At 43.5% G+C, this 20,585-nt stretch overlaps 1 protein-coding gene across 6 annotated transcripts in view; it reads right to left on the reverse strand.

The window, feature by feature from the left end:
• The window catches only part of SKA3 (spindle and kinetochore associated complex subunit 3), a 61,125-nt gene that overhangs the window by 14,063 nt on the left and 26,477 nt on the right, over window positions 1–20,585 (reverse strand). For 5 of the 6 annotated variants that reach the window (XM_033950244.1, XM_033950246.1, XM_033950248.1 and 2 more), the window contains 3 exons: window positions 15,804–15,904; window positions 12,597–12,772; window positions 887–1,105 (listed from right to left, as the gene is read on the reverse strand). In XM_033950244.1, the coding sequence (XP_033806135.1) occupies window positions 887–1,105; window positions 12,597–12,772; window positions 15,804–15,904 (496 nt within the window). The remainder of the gene's footprint in view (window positions 1–886; window positions 1,106–12,596; window positions 12,773–15,803; window positions 15,905–20,585) is intronic. The other variant, XM_033950249.1, reaches the window with a different exon arrangement.

Below are 20,585 nucleotides of genomic sequence, written 5' to 3' on the forward strand. Positions count from 1 at the left end.
GATGGGCTCCCAAACAGGTTACTGATCTGCACAAGCAACAACTTGTGAAGGTTATCACTCAGTTCCCGAGACATTATGAAGACGATCCGAGTGGTCTAGAGAATTGTCACTGGTGACAAGACATGCATCACTGTGACCTGGACAGCAAAAGACAAAGCATGATGAAGTAAAGGATGCGGTGCTCACCTGGCTTCAGGAGCAGCCGAACAACTACTCTGCAGTAATGCAGAAGCTAGTTGAATGATACAACAAATACGTCATCTTGCATGTGGACTAGGTGTAAAGGTGATATGTTTAATTGCTTATAATTACTTCTATTAAAGCTGTTAAATGTATTTTGCCTTTACTTTTTGATTTATCCTCTTAACATTAACTCTGTATCATTTTGTAACCAAAAGACATTATAGTCACATTTTAAAAATAGTTGCCTTTTACTTAGACATTTCATCGGGATATATATTTAATATTTAAAAATGAAACTATTTTAGTCAAGGTATAGTATATTAAATTGTGCTCAGTTTCTACAGCACCCATACAAAAGTAAATAGTTCTCCAGAGTAATTTTTCTATTGCATTTATTTTATTCTCTTGTATCTATGGTTGTATGTGTTCCAGCCCTAATGCTATAGATTGCAAATTTAGACAACCCCCCCAAAACAAAAACACCCCTTTGTTCTACTTAAAGCAGTGCATTGACATCAGATTAAAATTCTTTAAAAATTTTGCTGTTTTAGATAAAAGGGATACAACATGGCCTGTATAGTCAAAAACATATGTGCAATTTAAAAAACTGTTATCAGCTTTATTTCCAAAATCCTGCTTCATTCAGAATATATAAAGAATCAAAGATACAGATGAAAAGATATTATAAAAAAACTGAAAAAACCTTGGTTGCGTCTTCTGTTATACTAATTGTCATGTCTGGACGTTGAGGTGTTCCAAGCTGGTTTGCATCTATAGATGTTTTCACAGGAAAGGCTCTAAGTGCAGATTCTTCTAAATACCTTCCTGATCTCATAACCAGTAGTGCAGGATCTTCCAGGCACAATTTTTCTGATGCTTTATCTATGTTTGGTAAAACCTCTGGTGCAGTTTGTCTTGTCTGCTGTAAAATAATGTATTAAAAACTGTACATCAGTTTCATCATTGCTATTTCTCCCTGCTCCTTGAGGATTTTTAGAATAGTTGCTTACCTGTTTTCTATAGGTAGCAGGATTAAATTTGGCATACTAGTGAATACAGTCATACAATTACATTGGGATAGAATAGCTCTAACAGGTGGAAAGTTTGGAGAACTGTTCTCAGTTTTATAGGCCAAGAAATAGTGGTACAACTCTTTGAAGAAGCAGGAGGGATAGTGTGCAGGGGTCCCGCGACAACAAGAGGGCATCCGTGGAAAATCAGAGGCGGGAAACTACAAGGTGATACTAGGAAATTCTTTTTTATTGAAAGGGTGATTGATCGCTGGAATAGTCTTCCACTGCAGGTGATTGAGGCCAAATGGGATCGACACATGGGATCTATTCACAGGGCAAAGGTAGGGGAGGGACAGTAGGGTGGGCAGACTTGATAGGCTGTGGCCCTTATCTGCCATCTATTTCTATGTTTTATGTGTTCTCTGTAGACAGCATGATTAAAGTAAGCAAGGAGAAAATTAGGTCTTACCTGATAATTTTCTTTTCATTAGTCCCAACAGATCAATCCAGACAATTATGGGTTGTGCCTGTCTTCCAGCAGGTGAGGACAGAGAGAACGCAAAAGTTCTGCCATATAGCCTCCTTTGCAGTAGTCTCACTTTCAGTATTTTGGTTATCAGAGCAGTAAGAGCAAATCACAAGCAGATAACTTCTGCTTCTGAACCCCTATGTCTAGGGTAGACACCATTGTCCCAACACATAAGGACATAAGAATGGCATACTGGGACAGACTGAAGGTGCAACAGTGGTCAACCCAGGTCCAAGTACCTAGCTAGATTCCAAGTAAACAGATTTTATACAGCTTATCCTAGGAATAAGCAGTGAATTTCCCCAAGCCATCTCAATAATGACCTATGTATTTCTCTTTTAGGAAATTATCCAAGCCTTTTTAAAACCCTGCTAAGCTAAATATTTCAACACATTTTCAGGCAACGAATTCCAGAGTTTAATTACACATTGTGTGAAGAAATATTTTCTCCAGTTTGTTTTAAATCTAGTTCTTAGTAGCTTCATCGCATGCCTAGACCTAGTATTTTTGGAAAGAGTGAACAAGCGATTCATATCTACCCTTTCCACTCCACTTGGTATTTTATAGACCTCTATCATATCACCCCTGAGCCGTCTCTTCTCCAAGCTGAAGAGTCCTAGCCACTTTAGCCTTTCCTCATACGGAAGTCGTCCCATCCCTTTCATCATCTTTGTTGACCTTCTCTGTACCTTTACTAATTCCACTATATATATTTTTTGACATACGGTGATCAGAACTGCACACAGTATTTGTGTATTGAAGGACACCCCAATTTATTCTAGGGTTTAAGTTGGAAAAAGTTTTCTCTTTTCCAAGTTGATGACCCAACCGAGAGAGTGGAGCAGCCCAACTATCCGGGCTGTGGCTCGCACATTTTTCTGATGAGAGGCAGCCCGAATAAGCCAGTCGTCTAGGTAGGGATGCAATCCGATACCCTCTTTGCGCAGAAAGGCTGCTACCATCACCATTACCTTGGAGAAGGTAAGCAGAGCTGTGGCGAGACTGAAAGGCTTGGGCTGAAACTGAAAATGCTACCCTAAGAACTATGAAACGCAGAAAACGCTAGTGAGGCTCCCAGATGGAATGTGTAGATATGCTTCTTAAATCCAATGAGGTGAGAAACTGACCTGATTATACTGATTTAATGATGGATCTTACTGTCTATGTGAAAATACTGTACCTTGAGAGCCCTCCTTGTTTAGCTCATCTGAGGCACATGCTGAGAGGAGTTCCCCTGTGGCACCACCTCTGTTGTGCTGAACACAGATGCTGAAGACCTTCAGCAGTTCAAACAAGCATTCCACATAAGACTCAGAAATCCAGGGTGATGTTTTGCACTGGGGGGGGGGTCTCGACACAGGCAGGGACCCCCTGTTGGTCCACATCTGTGCTTGGCCAATGCACCTTCGGAGGGCTTTAGAAAGGAGGAAGGAAGAGGAAACGAGAGCCATCTTGGTTAAAAGGTGAAGTAAAAGAGGCTATTACAACCAAGAAAACATCCTTTAAAAAATGGAAAAAGGATCCCAATGAATAAAATAAGAGGAGACATAAGCACTGGCAACTTAGATGCAAAGTACTGATAAAGAAAGCTAAACAAGAATATGGAGAACAGCTTGCCAAAGAAGCAAAAACTCATAGTAATAACTTTCTTAGATACATCAAAACAGAAAACCTGTGAGGAAATCCATGGGACTGTTGAATGATCAAGGAGTAAAAGGTACACTCAGGGAGGATACGGTAACATAAGGTCATAGTGGAAAGACTGAATGAAATCTTTGCTTCGGTCTTTATGGAAGAGGATGTAAGAAATCTACCTGAATTGGAAATGGTTTTCAAGGGTGATGATGCGGAGGAATTGAAACATCTCAGTGAATCTGAAGACATACTAAGCCAGATCGACAAGTTAAAAAGTGATAAATCACTTGGACCGGATGGAATACATCCCAGGGTACTGAAACAACTCAAATGTGAAATTGCTGATCTGTTAGTGATCTGTAACCTGTTCCTAAATTTGTATGTAGTACCTAAGATTATGCTGATTTTTAAAAAGGGTTCCAGGGGAAATCTGGGGAATTACAGATAGGTAAGCCTGACCTCAGTGCCAGGCAAAATAGTGGAAACAATTATAAAAAAAATAAAATTCTGGAACATGTAGACAAAACATGATTTAATGGGACAGAGACAGCATGGGGTCAGCCAAAGGCGGTCTTGCCTCACCAATTTGCTTGACATTTTTGAAGATGTGAATATGTGGATAAAGGCAAGCTGGTTGATTTTGTGAATCTAGATTTCCAGAAAGCTTTTGACAAATTTCCTCATGAGAGGCTCCTGAGAAAATTAAAGTCATGGGAGAGGAGACAATGTTCAATTGTGGATTAAGAATTTGTTATTGGACAGAAAACAGAGAGTAAGGTTAAATGGCTATTTTTCTCAATGGAGGAGGGTAAATAGTGGTGTGCCGCAGGGATCTGAAATTGGAACTAGAATTTCACTACAATGAGGTGATTAAATGTACAGATGACACTAAACTGTTCAAAGTTGTCAAAATGCATGCGGACTGTGAAGAAAAGATAAGAAAATATCCTTCAGGATGTGGAAAAAGGAAAAAACCGAGGAAAATTGGAAAGAGCACAGGAAGCACCAAAGAGAATGTCACCGTGCAGTCAGAAAAGCAAAGAGAGAGTATGAAGAGAGACTTGCAAAGGAGGCACGGAACTTTAAACCTTTCTTCCGATATGTGAAAGGGAAACAACCGGCAAGGGAGGAGGTGGGACCCCTGGACGAGGGGGACAGGAAAGGAGTAGTAAAGGAGGAAAAAGAAGTAGCGGACAGACTAAACACTTTCTTCTCGTCGGTCTTCACAAAGGAGGACACATCCAATGTACCAGAACCGGAAAAATTATTTAAGGGGGACCAAGAGGATAAATTATCATGCATGGAGGTAAGCCTCGAAGACATACTCAAACAGATAGACAAGCTAAAAACTGACAAATCTCCGGGCCCGGACAGAATCCACCCAAGAATACTAAAAGAACTTAGAGACGAAATAGCGGAGTTACTGCAGCAGATTTGCAACCTATCCTTAAAAACGGGGGTAATACCAGAGGACTGGAGGATAGCAAATGTTACACCTATCTTCAAGAAGGGATCCAGAGGCGACCCGGGGAATTACAGACCGGTCAGCTTAACCTCAGTTCCGGGGAAGATGGCTGAAGCGATAATCAAGGACAGTATCAATGAGCATATAGAAAGAAATAAGCTGATGAGAACAAGCCAGCATGGTTTCTGTACTGGAAGATCTTGCCAAACGAACCTGCTGCACTTCTTCGAAGGGATAAGCGGACATTTGGACAAAGGTGACCCCATAGACATAGTATACCTGGACTTCCAGAAAGCCTTTGACAAAGTACCTCACAAGTGCCTACTAAGGAAACTGTGGAACCACGGGGTGGAAGGAGACATACACAGATGGATCGGTAACTGGCTGGCGAACAGGAAGCAGAGGGTAGGAGTAAAGGGACACTATTCTGACTGGAAAGGGGTCACGAGTGGGGTCCCACAGGGGTCGGTGCTGGGACCACTGCTATTCAATATATTTATTAATGACCTGGAAACAGGGACAAAGTGCGAAGTTGTTAAATTTGCAGATGACACGAAACTCTCCAGTAAGGTTAGATCTGTAGAGGAATGTAAAGAACTTCAAATGGACCTGAACAGACTGAGTGAGTGGACAAATAAATGGCAGATGAGCTTCAATGTAGAAAAATGTAAAGTTATGCACATAGGGAAAGGGAACCCGATGTACAACTACACAATGGGGGGGATGGTACTGGGGGAAGGCAACCTAGAAAAGGACTTGGGGGTTTTGGTAGATAGAACAATGAAGCCAGCAGCACAGTGCGCAGCGGCCTCAAAAAAGGCAAACAGAATGTTGGGCATTATCAAAAAAGGTATCACTACCAGAACCAAGGAAGTTATCCTCCTGCTGTATAGGGCGATGGTGCGACTGCATCTGGAGTACTGCGTTCAGTACTGGTCGCCGTACCTTAAGAAGGATATAGCGATTCTCGAGAGGGTCCAGAGGAGAGCGACAAAAATGATAAAGGGCATGTCTTTTTTAATTTTTATTACTGATCTCTAATTTTTGCTTTTATCTTTGATCTTAATTTCTTTTTTCTGAGTTTCTTTTCCTTTGTTATATATTTATTTTTCAAAATACTTACAGTCTTTTGTGATTTGACCGTTGGTTCCATCTCAGCAGTTGAAAGGCCCTTTGCTTGTGGTTCACAAGACTTTGTGGTGGCGGCTGGGAAAGACCGATCTGAAGCCTTGTTTTTGGTTGGAGTTATGATAGACATGACCTGGATCCTTTGCTCCAGTTTACCGGAGGCTGCGTGCTGCAGTTTACCCCTGTTTGGGAGCAGGGGGAGAGGTGGCAGATATCAGGCAAGCAGCCGGAGGCAGCAATCGAACCAGGCTCCTAAGGCGAAAGTTGTACAGATGCGGTGCTGCGGTCGATGGCCTGCAGAAAGGGGAGCTGGGAGGAGTCTTCCCACGGAGCACACTGTCCGGATATGCTTGGCGGATCATGCTGGAGCGGGTGACTTGCCGGCCTCGGCGCCCCATGGTCGGTGCGGTCCTCTTCGCTACATCCGCCTATTTCCTGCGCTCCTGGTATCGGCAACAATGACCTATTCGGTGCTTGACCATCCTGAGTCTGAGGGCTACTGCACTGAAATCACAACATCTATCAGCCCAGCTTTTTCTTCAGAGTTTCACACCGAGGCCGCACAGTCCGAGTGCTGTGGAGATCGCAGCAGCAGCAAAGCAGGAGTTCCCTGTTTGCCCCAGATCTTGCGGCACCTACTTACACCAAAATTAGTACTGGGTGGCTTTTATGCAGAAGAGGAACACTAACAGCCAACACATGCCTCATCTATGGCAGTCATCTTGAAGCAGTCGTTCAGGGTAGCAGCTGGAACACGGGCAGTGAGTCGTAATGATTATATGAAGAAGACCATCACAGAGAAGGAGACTTGAAATTGAAGCTGAAACTTTAGACTGAAGTCAATGTTTTTTATTTTTTTCTTTTTTTCCAGTTTACCTAATTATTTTTAATCTTATTCATTGTTTTGCCATTTGTTTTTTTTTGTCTTGTTCTACTTCTACTATTTAAATTTCTCCAAAATTCCTTGTTCAACAGTTCATCCTTCTGCATCTATACCTTTCTCTCCTCTCTTCTGCCTTCCAAAGTACTTAATTCAATACAATCTTGTTAGAATGTTTATTTTCTTATTCTTTCATCTATCTGTACTTTTCACTTCTCTATTACTCTTTAGGTACTTTAGTTAGATTGTGAGCCTTCGGGACAGTGAGGGAATTTTCTAAGTACCTTCCTTACTTATAATTTTAATGTATATTTTCTGTAACCGCTTAGAACCTAACGGATGTAGCGGTATATAAGAAATAAATTACATTACATTACATTACAAAACCTCTCATATGCTGAGAGGCTGGAGAAGCTGGGGCTCTTCTCCCTGGAAAAGCGGAGACTTAGAGGGGATATGATTGAAACTCAGAAGATCATGAAGGGTATAGTGAAGGTAGAGAGGGACAGATTCTTCAGACTAGCAGGGGCAGCAAAAACTAGAGGGCACTCAAAAAAATTGAAGGGAGATAGGTTCAGAACAAATGCTAGGAAGTTCTTCTTCACGCAGAGGGTGGTGAACGCCTGGAATAGGCTTCCAGAGGATGTGGTAGAGCAGAGTACGACTTTGGGGTTCAAAAAGGGATTGGATGAGTTCATGAAGGAAAAGGGGATCCATGGGTACAATTAGAGGGTTACTATACAGTACAGAAGGCTGTAAAGTAATAGAGTAGTAGAGTAATAGATCACTACAGGTCATTGACCTGGGGGGGCCGCCGCGGGAGCAGACTGCTGGGCGTGATGGACCTATGGTCTGACTCAGCAGAGGCAATGCTTATGTGCTTAAGACCTTAGGAAATTGGAAGACTGGACATCCAAAATGGCAGATGAAATTTAATGTCAACAAATGGAAAGTGAAGCACATTGGGAAGAATAATATAAATCATAGTTACCAAATGCTAGGGTCTACCTTGGGGGTCAGCACTCAAGAAAGAGATCTGGGTGTTATTGTGGACAATATGCTGAAACCTTCCACCCAATGTGTGGCAGTGGCCAAAAAAGCAAACAAGATTCTAGGAATTTAGAAAAGGGATGGTAAACAAGACTAAGAATGTTATTATACCTCTATCACTCAATGGTGCAACCTCATCTTGAGTAATGCGTTCAGTTCTGGTCTCATCTCAAAAAAGATATAGCGGCACTAGAAAAGGTTCAGATAAAAGCGACCAAGATTATAAAGAGGATGGAATGCCTCTTGTATGAGGAAAGACTAAAGAGTTAGGGCTCTTCAGCTTGGAAAAGAGACAGCTGAGAGGATATATGATTGAAGTCTACAAAATCCTGAGTGGGGTAGAATGGGTAAAAGTGGATGGATTTTTTAGTATATCAAGATTTACAAAGATTAGGGGAGACTTGAAGTTAGAGTAATACTTTAAAAACCAAAAGGAGGAAATATTTTTTCACTCAGAAAATCGTTAAGCTCTGGAACGCATTGCCAGAAGATATGGTAAGAGCAGTTAATGTAGCTTACTTTAAAAAAGATTTGGATAAATTCCTGGAAGAAAAATCCATAGTCTGTAGTTGAGACAGACATGGGGGAAACTTACTGCTTGCCCAGGATCAGTCGCATGGAATGCTGCTACTATTTGGGTTTTTGCCAGGTACTTGTGATTTGGATTGGCCTCCGTGAAGATGGAATACTGAGCTAGATGGACCATTGGTCTGACCCAGTAAGGCTATTATGTTCTTATGTTACCTTGGGAAAGCACCTCATGTAGATCCCCCAACCCTAGAGAACTCAGAGGAAGCTGAGCTCAAAGCTCCTGTCCATTCCCCTGTGTGCTCCACTGCACATGGGACATGGACGCTCCTCGACCAGCCATCCAGCACAAATCTGGCATGATATAGGGATCTAACGCTGTCAATGTTAATACTGAGGTGGTTTGAGGCAGATGGAGGCTTTAGAAAAATCCAAGATGGTTGCCACCAGTAAAAATGCGCCAAAAACGGCCCAAGTGTACTTTCTTGAAGTACAAAAGTTGCAGGGAAAGATTTTAGAGGTGGGGGACCTTGGCTCTGGCTGCACAAACCTTTAAATTTCACTTTTGTAGACCCCCCCTCCCCACCCCATAGGCTATAATAGCCTTATTTACTGTGCCATGGGGCTGCCTGCTTCAGCTTAGGAATGCAGCCAGGACAAAATGGAGAACTCTGCCTCACAGGTTCACTGGATGAACTTGGTCTTCGAGCTGCCAGTTGAACCGAGGTCAAACTGAGCCTCAACCCCCTGAAAACTTCATGCCGCGAATGGGGAGAGGACCACACTAGAGAGTTGCTCGGGGACAGAAATCCCACCCGTCCCCGCGAGGAATCCCCTCCGTCCCCACCTGTCCCTATAAACTTCAGAAATAGTTATTTTATTTAATTATGCTACTGAATTAAAGGCTCTGGTAGAGACCCATTTACAAATAAGCAAAGAGACTTTATTAATTTGGAAATATTAATTGGGAAGAATACATACTTTGTAAATGGGTTTCTACTAGAACCTCTAATGTAAATATAAAATATAAATACTCAGCTGATGAGAACCCACAAACTGTCAGCTGAGGACTTCCTTTGCAGTTGGCCGGGGGTCCCTTTTGCCAAGCTTGGCAGGCAGCAGTAGCGTCCCTGAGTCACAGATGCTGGCACCTCAGTGGCTCATGGATGCTGCCAGCGACTGCTGCGCTTGGTGGAGGGGAGTTCTGGCCATCTCTAGAGGAGGCCCTCTGCTGGCGGTTCTTGGGGATCCCCACCAGTCACAGCAAGGGTCAACAAGTACTTCAACACTGTAGAAATAAAACCAGAAATGCATTTCCTTTTCTTTTGAACACAAAACAAAGACATCTGCCATATACATTTCCCAAAGCTAACATATTTTAGTCAATAAATTCCGATTTTTACCTTTGTTGTCTGGAGACTTATTTTTCCATAAAGTTGGTCCCAGTTTCTTTTTTCCGCTTTCCCATCTTCTGTAAATTCTTCTGTTGCTGTCCATTGGTTCCCCCTACCATGGTCCAGCATTTATCTCTTTCTCATCTTTCGTGCCTACCCACCAGCCCCATGCCCAACATTTCTCCTTCTATCACCCCTCTCCAGCACTATGCCACATCTCTCCCTCCATTCCCTTCACCACTGTCCAATATTCCTCCCTCTTGCATCTCTTTCAATCTGTCCCATTGTTCCCTTGCCACATTTCTCACTCTCATCTTTTTCTTCCCCATCATATTCTGTACCTTCCTCCCTACGACCAAAAATTCTCCTCTTTCTGCCATTTGCCGTGTGTACACAACCATCTCTCTTTCCCGCTCATTGACACACCCACACCCAATTCTCTCTTTCTATTCCCTCCCCCACCTCAGCATCTCTTTCCCTCCCTTCCTCTCTCCCCAGTTCATGACTTCTGTGTCCAAAAATGCACTCCCTTCCACCACTTCATTCGAGTCCAGATAACAGCAGGGGTTGGAGGCAGCCTGCAGCAAGCCATATGTAGCCGACCCAGAAGTCTTCCCCCGAAGTCAGAGCTGACATCGGAGGGAAGGCTTTGCATCAGTCTGGCAGCGGCTGAGGTGTCAGATGGGAGAGGGTGGGAGGTGAGAGGAGACAGACTGTAGATAGAAATGGGGAGGGATCAGACCCACTGGATGAAAGGGGAAAGATAAGACAAGCTGGAATGCCTGGGGAGAGAGAAAAAGACAGATGATGGATGTAAAGAAAAGGAGAGGGGAGGAAGACATTGAATGGAAAGGAGGAGAAGGGGAGGATACGGATGGAAGGGAGGAAAGAGAAAGATGGAGCAGACACTGAATAGAAGGGGGAGAAAGAGAAATGAAGCAGATGCTGGGCTGAAAGGGGGGAAGATGGGCAGATGCTGGATGGAAGGGGGAGAAAGAAGGGTGGATGATGGATGGTATGACAGAGGGGGCAGAAAGGAGGAAGAGAGGAGACAGATCAGATGCTGGGCATAAGCAGCAGACAGAGGGGCAGATGCTGGATGGAAAGGGACCTTGGGTCAGCATCTGAATGGCCGTGCAAGTCTACATGGGTCCAAATGGTGCCACACACTGCTAGACCCCACCCCCCAGTCCATTGTGCTTTCTAGAAGCCAGTATTGTAGTGCAGCCTGGTCCCTGCTAGGTTTTCTCCCCCTAGAATGGGACAGACTGTGCTTTTGCCGGCAGAGGCAGAGTGGTGAGCCTGCACGATGGCACAAACTAGCCCCCCTCCCTACCCCACCCCACAAGTGTCCTCCACCCAGAACAGGACCGAACCTGGGTTCCCAGTGGCTGAGCAGTGAGCCTACCAAGGCATCCCCTACCGATAATGGAACCAACTCTGCATTCCCGGCCTTTGTATGAGAGAGGTCTGGTGCCCCAGAGTAAGAAGACTTAAAGAAGACTTAGAGCCATAGAGCACGAGACTCCCATGGGGATGAAAACAGCCTACCTAAATTCTGGCGATTCAGGCATGCAGCTTACAAGTCCGGCGTCGCAGCAGGAAATAGCCATGCTGAGCAGTGAGCTCAGCATGTACACAGATGAAAGCCTTGCTTGCTGATTGGTCTGGCGGCCCCGCCCCGCCGTGCCGCCGGAACAATCAGCAAGCAAGGCTTTCATCTGTGTACGTGCTGAGCTCACTGCTCAGCATGGCTATTTCCTGCTGCGACGCCGGACTTGTAAGCTGCATGCCTGCATCGCCAGAATTTAGGTAGGTTGTTTTCATCCCCGTGGGAGTCCCGTGGGCCAGGGGGCATCCCTTTGGGCCATCCCCGTGGGATCCCCGCGATCCCCGTGCAGACCTCTAGACCACACAGCTGGTTCACTATTAAGCCCAGCCAAGCCGTGATGGAGTCAAACAGCCTGCACTCAAGCCCCTGATAAATCAAGGATGCAAGCAGCTATGCAGGGGATGGCCCGCGAGCTCAAAAACAATAAAAGCAGACTGGCTAGCTAGTTGTCCCCGAGGGCTGATACTGTTAGCAGTAGACTTCCACAGCATGGGTCTGTGTCTTTTCATAGGCTGAGGTCTCAACAAGTGGGAACCTCTGGGTACTAAGCCTCCAATCAAACACTTAGAAAAAATGCCCAAAAATAATAAACTACAGAGCAGAGCAGAAACACTTCTGAACAACTTGTTTGCAGAAAACTGAGGCGGCAGGACAGCTCCCTGGGAAGGAGGAGTTCAAAATATGATTTGACAGCATTCTGCAAGCAATTTGCAGGTTGAAATGTATAACCCTAGCATCCAGGACCACTAGACAAATAGCACTATTACATAACTTTACAAAAGGGTCCCTAAAAGTAGGCTAACATTTTACCCATGAGCACAGTAGACAATTTTATAAATGTCTATTTTTGAAGGTAAAATACTCTCTTAACTACAGAAATGGCTTTTAAAAACTACTCTCATTCTCTACAAGCATTCCCTATGTTAATATTTATCTAGTAAAGACTTGAACTTAATATTTTAGTCTATTAAAATTTTGATATTACTTGCTGAAAATAAATGGTAACATAAAATACCAGTAATATCTATAAATTACCAAATTATTTTTTTTTCTCAATATATTCTGGTAATTCCCTTTCTATCCTGGAGTTGGCGGTCTAGTTTATCCTCAATAATAATAATACTAATAATCTTTATTTTTGTATATCGTCACACCAGTAATGGAATGTAAACAACTTACAACAGCTTCATTTTGTAAACATTGAGATTGAAAGCTGTGAGCTGGTGGTGTTAATCCATCATTACTTGGATGTGCTGTTCCAGGAGTTTCCACTGGCTTTATATTTTCTTTTTTATGTATTTTTATACCAGGAGTACAGAATATTGGTGGCAAAGGAGAATTTAAATTAGCAGCACCTAAAATAAATAAATAAAATTAGAATTATTGGTAAATCCTTTGGCTCAGGTGATCTAAACCCAGTCCTTGGGACAAAGTCAATCAGGCAAGTTTTCTGGATATCCACAATGAATACAATGAGATAGATTTGCATGAATTGGGGTAGCATGTGCAAAATTCTCATGCATATTCATTGTGTGCATCCTGAAAACCTGGCTGGCTGTGTCATGAAAACTGGTTTGAGAACCACTGCTTTTGATATTTAACATCTTTTTACCATCCCAGTATCTAATCTTAATATTTACAATCTAATTACTCAGTCAGAAAATGGAATATATTGTCACCATGACAGAATTTTAATTTGGAAAGAGAATGACAGAGGAGATCAAGAAGATAGGAGAAATTTTAGGATAATTTTGGTATCTCATTTTATTCTTTCCAATTCAATAAAATTGGAAAAATTGTACAACAGTGATTTAAAATGTCCTGTCTGTAAGTTACCTCTCCCCCATTTTGGCCTGAATTTTCTTCAGGAAGATTAGGTTCTTACCTCGATAATCTTCTTTTTTAGTACAAAATTTTAGTACAAAAGCACACGAGTTATAACCAAGTGGGTTATTCTCCTCTAACTGCGAGTTGTGTAGAAGATGTCACCTACTTTTGTTTAGCTCTGCCTCCTTCCTCCTTCCAAGATGCACAGGGCAGGCTGGCTCAGCAGATATACCTGGGGGTTGCCGACCACGCAGAATCTGTATCCTCTCCCAGGCAGAGTAACCCCAAATAGGGAACCTCTAGGCACCTAAGCCTCACAAGATGGAGAAAGAGAGACACACCCACAAAAAAAACCCCCTATGAATAGAGCAGATCAGATCACACCTTCTCAGTTCTCTGTTTCTGCTCGGGCCCCCCTCCTGGGAAGTGAGAGAGGCATGGACTGAGGGGAGGAATAGTTAGGTATACATTTTTGTACCAATAGGGAAGTACATGACCAGAGTTTGGGGATGTGCTTTTTGAAACAAAGGAAGAATTTCTTTGTATAAAAAAACACGTGCATCACAGGTAGAGCCAGAGAGATTCACTTACTTATGCTGCGGGGAATTGCTAGCCCCCTGCTAAGCATATGAGTGCAAGTTCTGCTCTCCATTGCATCTGAACTGACAATATATTTCTTTCTACTATGTCTTTGCTGCTGCAATTTTGTAAGTCTTTATACTAACAATAAAAAAAATTGTCTGTTTTTGGAACATACAATGCCGTCTCGTAGTCATTCCAATGAGGTAAACAAAGCAGCCTTTACTTCACCGCCAAAGCGTCCACCATGGGGTTCTTAAATTTGTCCAGCTCGTCCTGAACAACCGGATACAACTGGCGCATAGCCTTCGCAACACGGAGACCAGCCTCTCGTGTGTTCCATTGAGCCGAAATGAGTTCTTGCATCACCTCATGAACCGGAAACATTTTAGCCGGTTTCCGTGTGCCCGCCATCAGAGGATTAGTGGACCCCTATGCATGTGGATCAGGCTGAGAGATATTAAGGCCTTATAGTGCCTTGGAAATAAATGATGGTAATTCCTCCTTATGAAAAAGACGGAGCACCATAGGATCATCCACCTCCCTAGCGAGCGCATCCTCAAACTCCAAGTCTGCTACCTCACCGCCCTCCAGAGATTCCGGAAGAGCAAGAGATAGGGTGGAGTCAGATGGAGGAACCCCTTCATCCAGAGGCGCCACCCTAGACTCCAGAGGAGGTCTATTGGCATAAAGCACAGGACCCTGGGTCACATCCCCTGCCCATTGCTGTGCAGACTGAGAGCCCTGCATCAAAAAGGCCTTATGCATTACCATTACAAACTCCGGGGAAAGGCCACAGAATTAGCAGGAACCTGCATCGAAAGAACCTGCTCCTGTCCCAAAACCTGCCCCGTAACGGAAGCAGATGAAGAAAAACAGCTGACTGCCTACCCAACCGCCGACATGTACTGAAGTGGAACTGCAGCAGCCACAAGGCCCGACATCAACCGCGCGGGAAACAGCTGAACTCTCAGGCGCGATCTGGATTTCTTCACCCAATGCATCTGCGCAACCCGCCGAACAGAGGCCCAATGGTGCTCACTGCTTTCCACAGCGGGAACACCGTTTAACCGCCTCTGCCGCCATTTCTTTGCACAGAAAACTAACCGCTGAGCAACCCAGAACCGGCAGCCAACAAAACAAAAAACTGCATGCACTAATACCCTAGCAACCAAACCAGCAAATCAAACCAGGAAGCAGAAAGAAAGTTGAAAAAGAAATTTTCTCTCACCCGAGTTCACATTTTGTTAAGGTTGGTAGTAGCAGACTGGAAGGACAGGAAAGTACCATCCAGCTGCAGCACACTGGTCCCAATCTTTTTTTATTTTTTTTATTCAGGGAAAGAAGAAAAAAATAAAGAACCAGAAATAACCTAAATCCAATGGAGAGGAGGGTGGAGTAGGGACCTGGGGGGGCCCAGGCTTACCTCCCAAAGTTGGCACCACCCAGCCAAACACCCCTATCTACCTGTAGAGAAAAATCTCAACAGAAGATGAACAAATATTTCAGCCAAAATGCAGGAGCTAGTGGAATAGCGACTATCACCTGCTGGGAGATAGAGATTATGCAATAGAAAACTCTCATATAAACAAATATTAGACATTCCAAGTTTACCAACTGTAAAAAGGAGAAATTCAACTTGAAGGAAAGACTAATGAAATTAGATTTAGCATTACTAAAAAGTTAAGTTTCCATTATCTAAAGGCATCTCAAATAAACTAAGCATCCAGGTAGGCATTTGTTGGGTCAAAAAGAATATGAGGATTTAGTCTAATCTCCCCAGTTGGGCTTCATTATAAGGGCTATTTTATTGAAAGTCCAAGGTAATTAATTTATTGACAAATGTCTGGTTCCAAGTAGCCTTTTTTTAGAAGTAAGTACTGCCTCCCAATAGCGTTAAATAAAGCTATTCATCCTCAAAAAAAGTTATTGGGACCCCCCCCCAAAATATAATGGGTATTTAGGAGAAACAGATCTTACCACTCATATGTGACAGTTGGCTTGACAGTACAGGGGTGGTAATGTCACAGAAAAATACAGGTGGTCTTGCATGTACATTATTGCTTTTACCTTCAGGTACACTAAAGTGTAACAGGAAAAAAAGAAAAAAGAAGAGAATCAGTCATTTAAATGAACCTTATACTAAAGAAAAATCCTAATTGTTTTAACAAACTTATTGGCTTAAAATGTTTGCACAAAAAAAAAGTAGCTTTCTACTACCATGTTTCCCTGAAAATAAGACAAGTGTCATATTAATTTTAGGCCCAAAAAATGCACTAGGTCTTATTTTTGGGGTATGTACATGATCATCTCTCCCTTTACCCCAATTCACCCACATGTGCAGCATCTTCCCTCCCCTCCCTCGTGCAGCAGGAGCCTTGAGAGATCACCCCCTCCCCACCAAATCCCCATCCTTCCCTCCCTTCGGAACCCTGCCGTGAGCCCTACTTACCGCCCTAAGCAGCGTCAGGCCGGCAGCACTCATAACAGGCTCCTTCGGCCTTGTCCACCCATGAACTCTGCCGAAGTAGCTTCGGCCTTGTCCACCCATGAACTCTGCTGAAGCAGCCTGTTAGCCGGCCTGACGCTGCTTACAGGGTTCCGATGGGAGGGAGGGAAGAATGGGGATTTGCCTCCGTGGCGGGTGCGGGGGTGCTCTCTAAAGGGTTCTGCTCCACAAGGGATGGGAAGGAGAACTGCTGGCGAATCCCGGGACTAGGGCTTATATTAAGACCTACCCCGAAAATCCTGCTAGGGCTTATTTTTGGGGTAGGTATTATTTTTGGGGAAACACGGTATCAACACATGATTGAGACATTAACATGGTGGTGTGTTAGTGTCATAAGCATTAGACTTTCCTATTTCCATTCATATTTGGTAATGTTGGTTTCACAGTGTAACTTTTGGTTGGTACTCTCACAAAATACAGTAGAATCTCAGTTAACTGGCTCTTGGTTAACTGGCACTCTCACCCAAATAGCAAAAAAAAAAATTGCCAGTGGGGGAAAAAAAAAATAGTCCTCTTAAGCACCAGTGGCAGAAGCCTGAGCCACAAACTCCCTCCCTCAAACCCTGAAGAATTAGAAGTGGTTGCATTCTTGAACCATGAACCCCACCTCCCTTCTGACCCCAAGCACCAGCATGGCAGCGGTCCTGAGCTGCAAAGCCCTCCTCCCTCAAGCCCCAAAGTGGCAGAAGTAGGCATCAACACGTCTGAGGAAAGGCCCTGCTGGGACTGGTTGCGAGCAGTCTGTTTTGAGGCTGCCTCCTGCTCTCCAGCTGCACTTTGGGTAAGGAAGGGAGTGAGGGGGTTCGCAGCTAAGGACTGCCGCCTCTTCTGCCACTTCAGGACTTGAGGGAGAGAGGAGGGCTTTGTGACTCAGGACCACTGCTGCACTAGTGCTTTGGGGTGGAAGGGAAGTGGGGATTGAGATTAGAGAACTGCACGGGGACAACGGGAATCCCGCACGTTCGCCCTTCGGGTCGCGGGGATCCCGTGGGGACGTCCCCTAGGGTCACGGGGTTCCTGCGGGGTTGGATGCGAGGCTCGTCTTCTCCCTACCTGCCCTGCCGCAGCACACAGCCGATCGGAACGGAAGTCTTCCACGATGTCAGTGCTGAAGTCGGAGGGAGGGCTTAAGCAAAGCCCTCCCTCCCTCCGACGTCAGCGCTGATATCGGGAAGACTTGTGCTGCGATCGGCAGTGGCGTACCAAGGGAGGGAGGTCCGCCCCGGGAGCAGCCATAGGGGGGTGCACAGCTGGCAGGTCCCCTTACCTTTGTGGCGCTTCCTCCAACCGACCAACAGGCCCGGTCCGACAAACCTCCCTGCCCTGTAGCCGCGAATCTAAATTACTTTATTACAGCAGCTTCAATACTCCAGCTGCTGTAAGAAGTTAATTTAGATTCGCGGCTACAGGGCAGGGAGGTTTGTCGGACCGGGCCTGTTCTGTTGTCAGTCGGGCGGGGAAGCGCCACAAAGCTAAGTGGCAGGGAGGGAGAAAGGGAGGAAAGGTGAAGTGGAGAGGAAAATACGCTTAAGGTAAAAACTGAGGGGTGGAGAAGGACGCTGAAAGGACATGGGGAAGACAAAGGGGGGGGAGAAGGATGCTGAAAGGACATGGGGGAGAAGGACGCTGAAAGGAAATGGGGAAGGCAAAGGGGGGGGAGAAGGACGCTGAAAGGAAATGGGGAAGAGAGAGTGGGGAGAAGACGCTGGCAGGGAAGAAGACAGAGATACCAGACTATGGGGGGAGCGGCACAGTAACAGAGCAAATGAAAGACACAGAGAGAAGAGAGATAGTGAATGGAAGGAATTGAATGAGAACATGAGGAAAGCAGAAACCAGGCAACAAAAGGTAGGAAAAAAATTCTATTTATTTTTTTTCTTTAGGATAAAGTAGTATATTAGTTGTGTTGATAAAAATTTATAAACATTAGAGGCTCTGGTAGAAACCTGTTTACAAAGTATGTATTCTTCCCAATTAATATTTCCAAATTAATAAAGTCTTTTTGCTTATTTGTAAATGGGTTTCTACCAGAGCCTTTAATTCAGTAGCATAATTAAATGAAATAATTATTTCTGTAGTTTATAGGGACGGGTGGGGACGGAGGGGATGCCTCGCGGGGACAGTTGGGACTCCTCACGGGGACGGGTGGGATTTCTGCCCCGCGCAACTCTCTAATTGAGATCTGTGTTCCAACAGCACTCTCAATCAACCGGGTAAACAGTTATCCAGCATCCACCAATCTGTGGGTGGCAGATAGTTGAGATTCTATTGTAGTTGAGAAAACCAGTTCTGACCAGAGAATCCTTTATAGTACTTTGTGTCAGAAAAAGAAAATTATGTCTTACCTGGTAATTCTCTTCATTCCATTAATCGCAACAGATGAGTCCCTAAAGAGTGGGTTATGTCTTGTCTACCAGCAGGTGGAGACAGGGGATAAAGGCTAAAAACTTTGCCTGCTTATAGGACGGTCCTTGCCTCAGGCAGTATTGCACTAACAAAGCCATAAAAAGAAAACACAAAACAAATTTTCCTTCCTTACAACAGCCAGAAACAAACAGGAATAATTCCCCAACTGAAACTAATAATAATAAATAAATAATACTTTTATTTTTAGATACCGCCCTACCATATAGTTCTAGGCAGTTCACATACATTAAAAATTATACAATCAATGAATAAAATACAATTTACTAAAAGTACATTAAGATCCACTAAAATATACAACTATAAAAGCAATATACAAATATCAATCAGAATACTAAAACATCAGTTTACAAATTTATCAAATAAATCAGATTTTAGTAATTTCCTAAAATACATGTATCATAAATTAATTTTACCTGCCTGAAAACCGAGCAATTTATTGAAGAATCTCTTGTAACGACAAGACTTGATAGTCGGGAGCACAAATAAGTATTACCCTCGGGTAATCCTATTGGGTTTGTATCATTTTGTCAGAACAAGCAAACACAGGGTGTGAAAATCTGGACTCATCTGTTGTGATTAATGGAAAGAAAATTATTAGGTAAGACACAAATTTTCCCATCCATTATATCTAACAAGATGAGTACCCTGCAATCACACAGTCGGAACCGAGGAACCAAAAGAAGCATCCAACCTAGCTGTGGTGTGTAGCTGAGGAGAAGGTGTGATGTCCAAGCGACAATGTTTCAAAAAGGTGTGCAAACATAACCAGATCATTGACCTGCAAATCTCCTTTGCCCAAGATGTAGACACGGCCCATGTACAATGTGCTCATAATGGAAGCAGTGGAGACTTGCTTGCCAAACAGGTGGAAAAAAAGGCTTCCTTAAGTCATTGCACAATCAGTCTTAGAAGCAGCAGCCCCAGTTAGTTCATGCAAACAGCACAAAAAGATGATCTGAGTGATGGAACTCATTACTAACTTCCAAGTAATTGAGCAGCAACTGACATATCCAACATTTGGAGTGCTAAAAATCTGTCCCCAGAGTCCTCTCTCCAAAAAAGGAACCGAATGACACTGGTTGGTTCAGATGAACTGTTGTGTGGCAGCATGAACTTTCAATGGGATTCAGCCGAGTACTCGTTAGCAAAAAACATTTTTGCATTAATTTTTCTATGAACTGTTATGTGGCAGCGTGAATTTCCAATAGGATTCTGCTAAGCAGCTACTAGCAAAAACATCTCTTTATGAATTTTTCTACGGACTTTTATTTAAAATATTAACTTTTCTATGTACTTTTTTAGCATTCTAATGCACTTTGAAAATCAACTATCGAGTGATATCATGAAATTCCAAGGGGACTCAGTCTAGCACAGCACCTTTCACTGAATAAATTTAGTACAAATTCTTATGTGAGCACTTTGCACTTTCACAATTTTGATACATATTGATGATTTTGGGAGTTTATTAAGCTTTTATTTTTCTTTTTCCCTGGTGCGAATGTTTGTTTATGACTTACATAGTATTTTGACCAAATTAATTGACCTTAAATCGGACTAAATGATGTATGAGGCAGTTCTTATTTAGACTCATTGTCTGGTGCTTGTCATCTATGAGTTTCTGCCCGAGCCCACAGTCTCTCGTTTGTATGTAATGGGCCAATACTGATGTCCATTATATTAATTTTTCCTTAATAGTTAATACTCAAGTCCAAACATTCTCCCCAAGGGATCAAGAGTGTTAGCCAATTATATATTGGATATTAGATTGGACATTATTGGCAACAAGATTGTCCTTAGGGTTTCATTTTTTTTTTGAGCCCCCCTGG

Source organism: Geotrypetes seraphini, chromosome 6, assembly GCF_902459505.1.
Source record: "Geotrypetes seraphini chromosome 6, aGeoSer1.1, whole genome shotgun sequence".
NCBI classification, from domain to species: domain Eukaryota; kingdom Metazoa; phylum Chordata; class Amphibia; order Gymnophiona; family Dermophiidae; genus Geotrypetes; species Geotrypetes seraphini.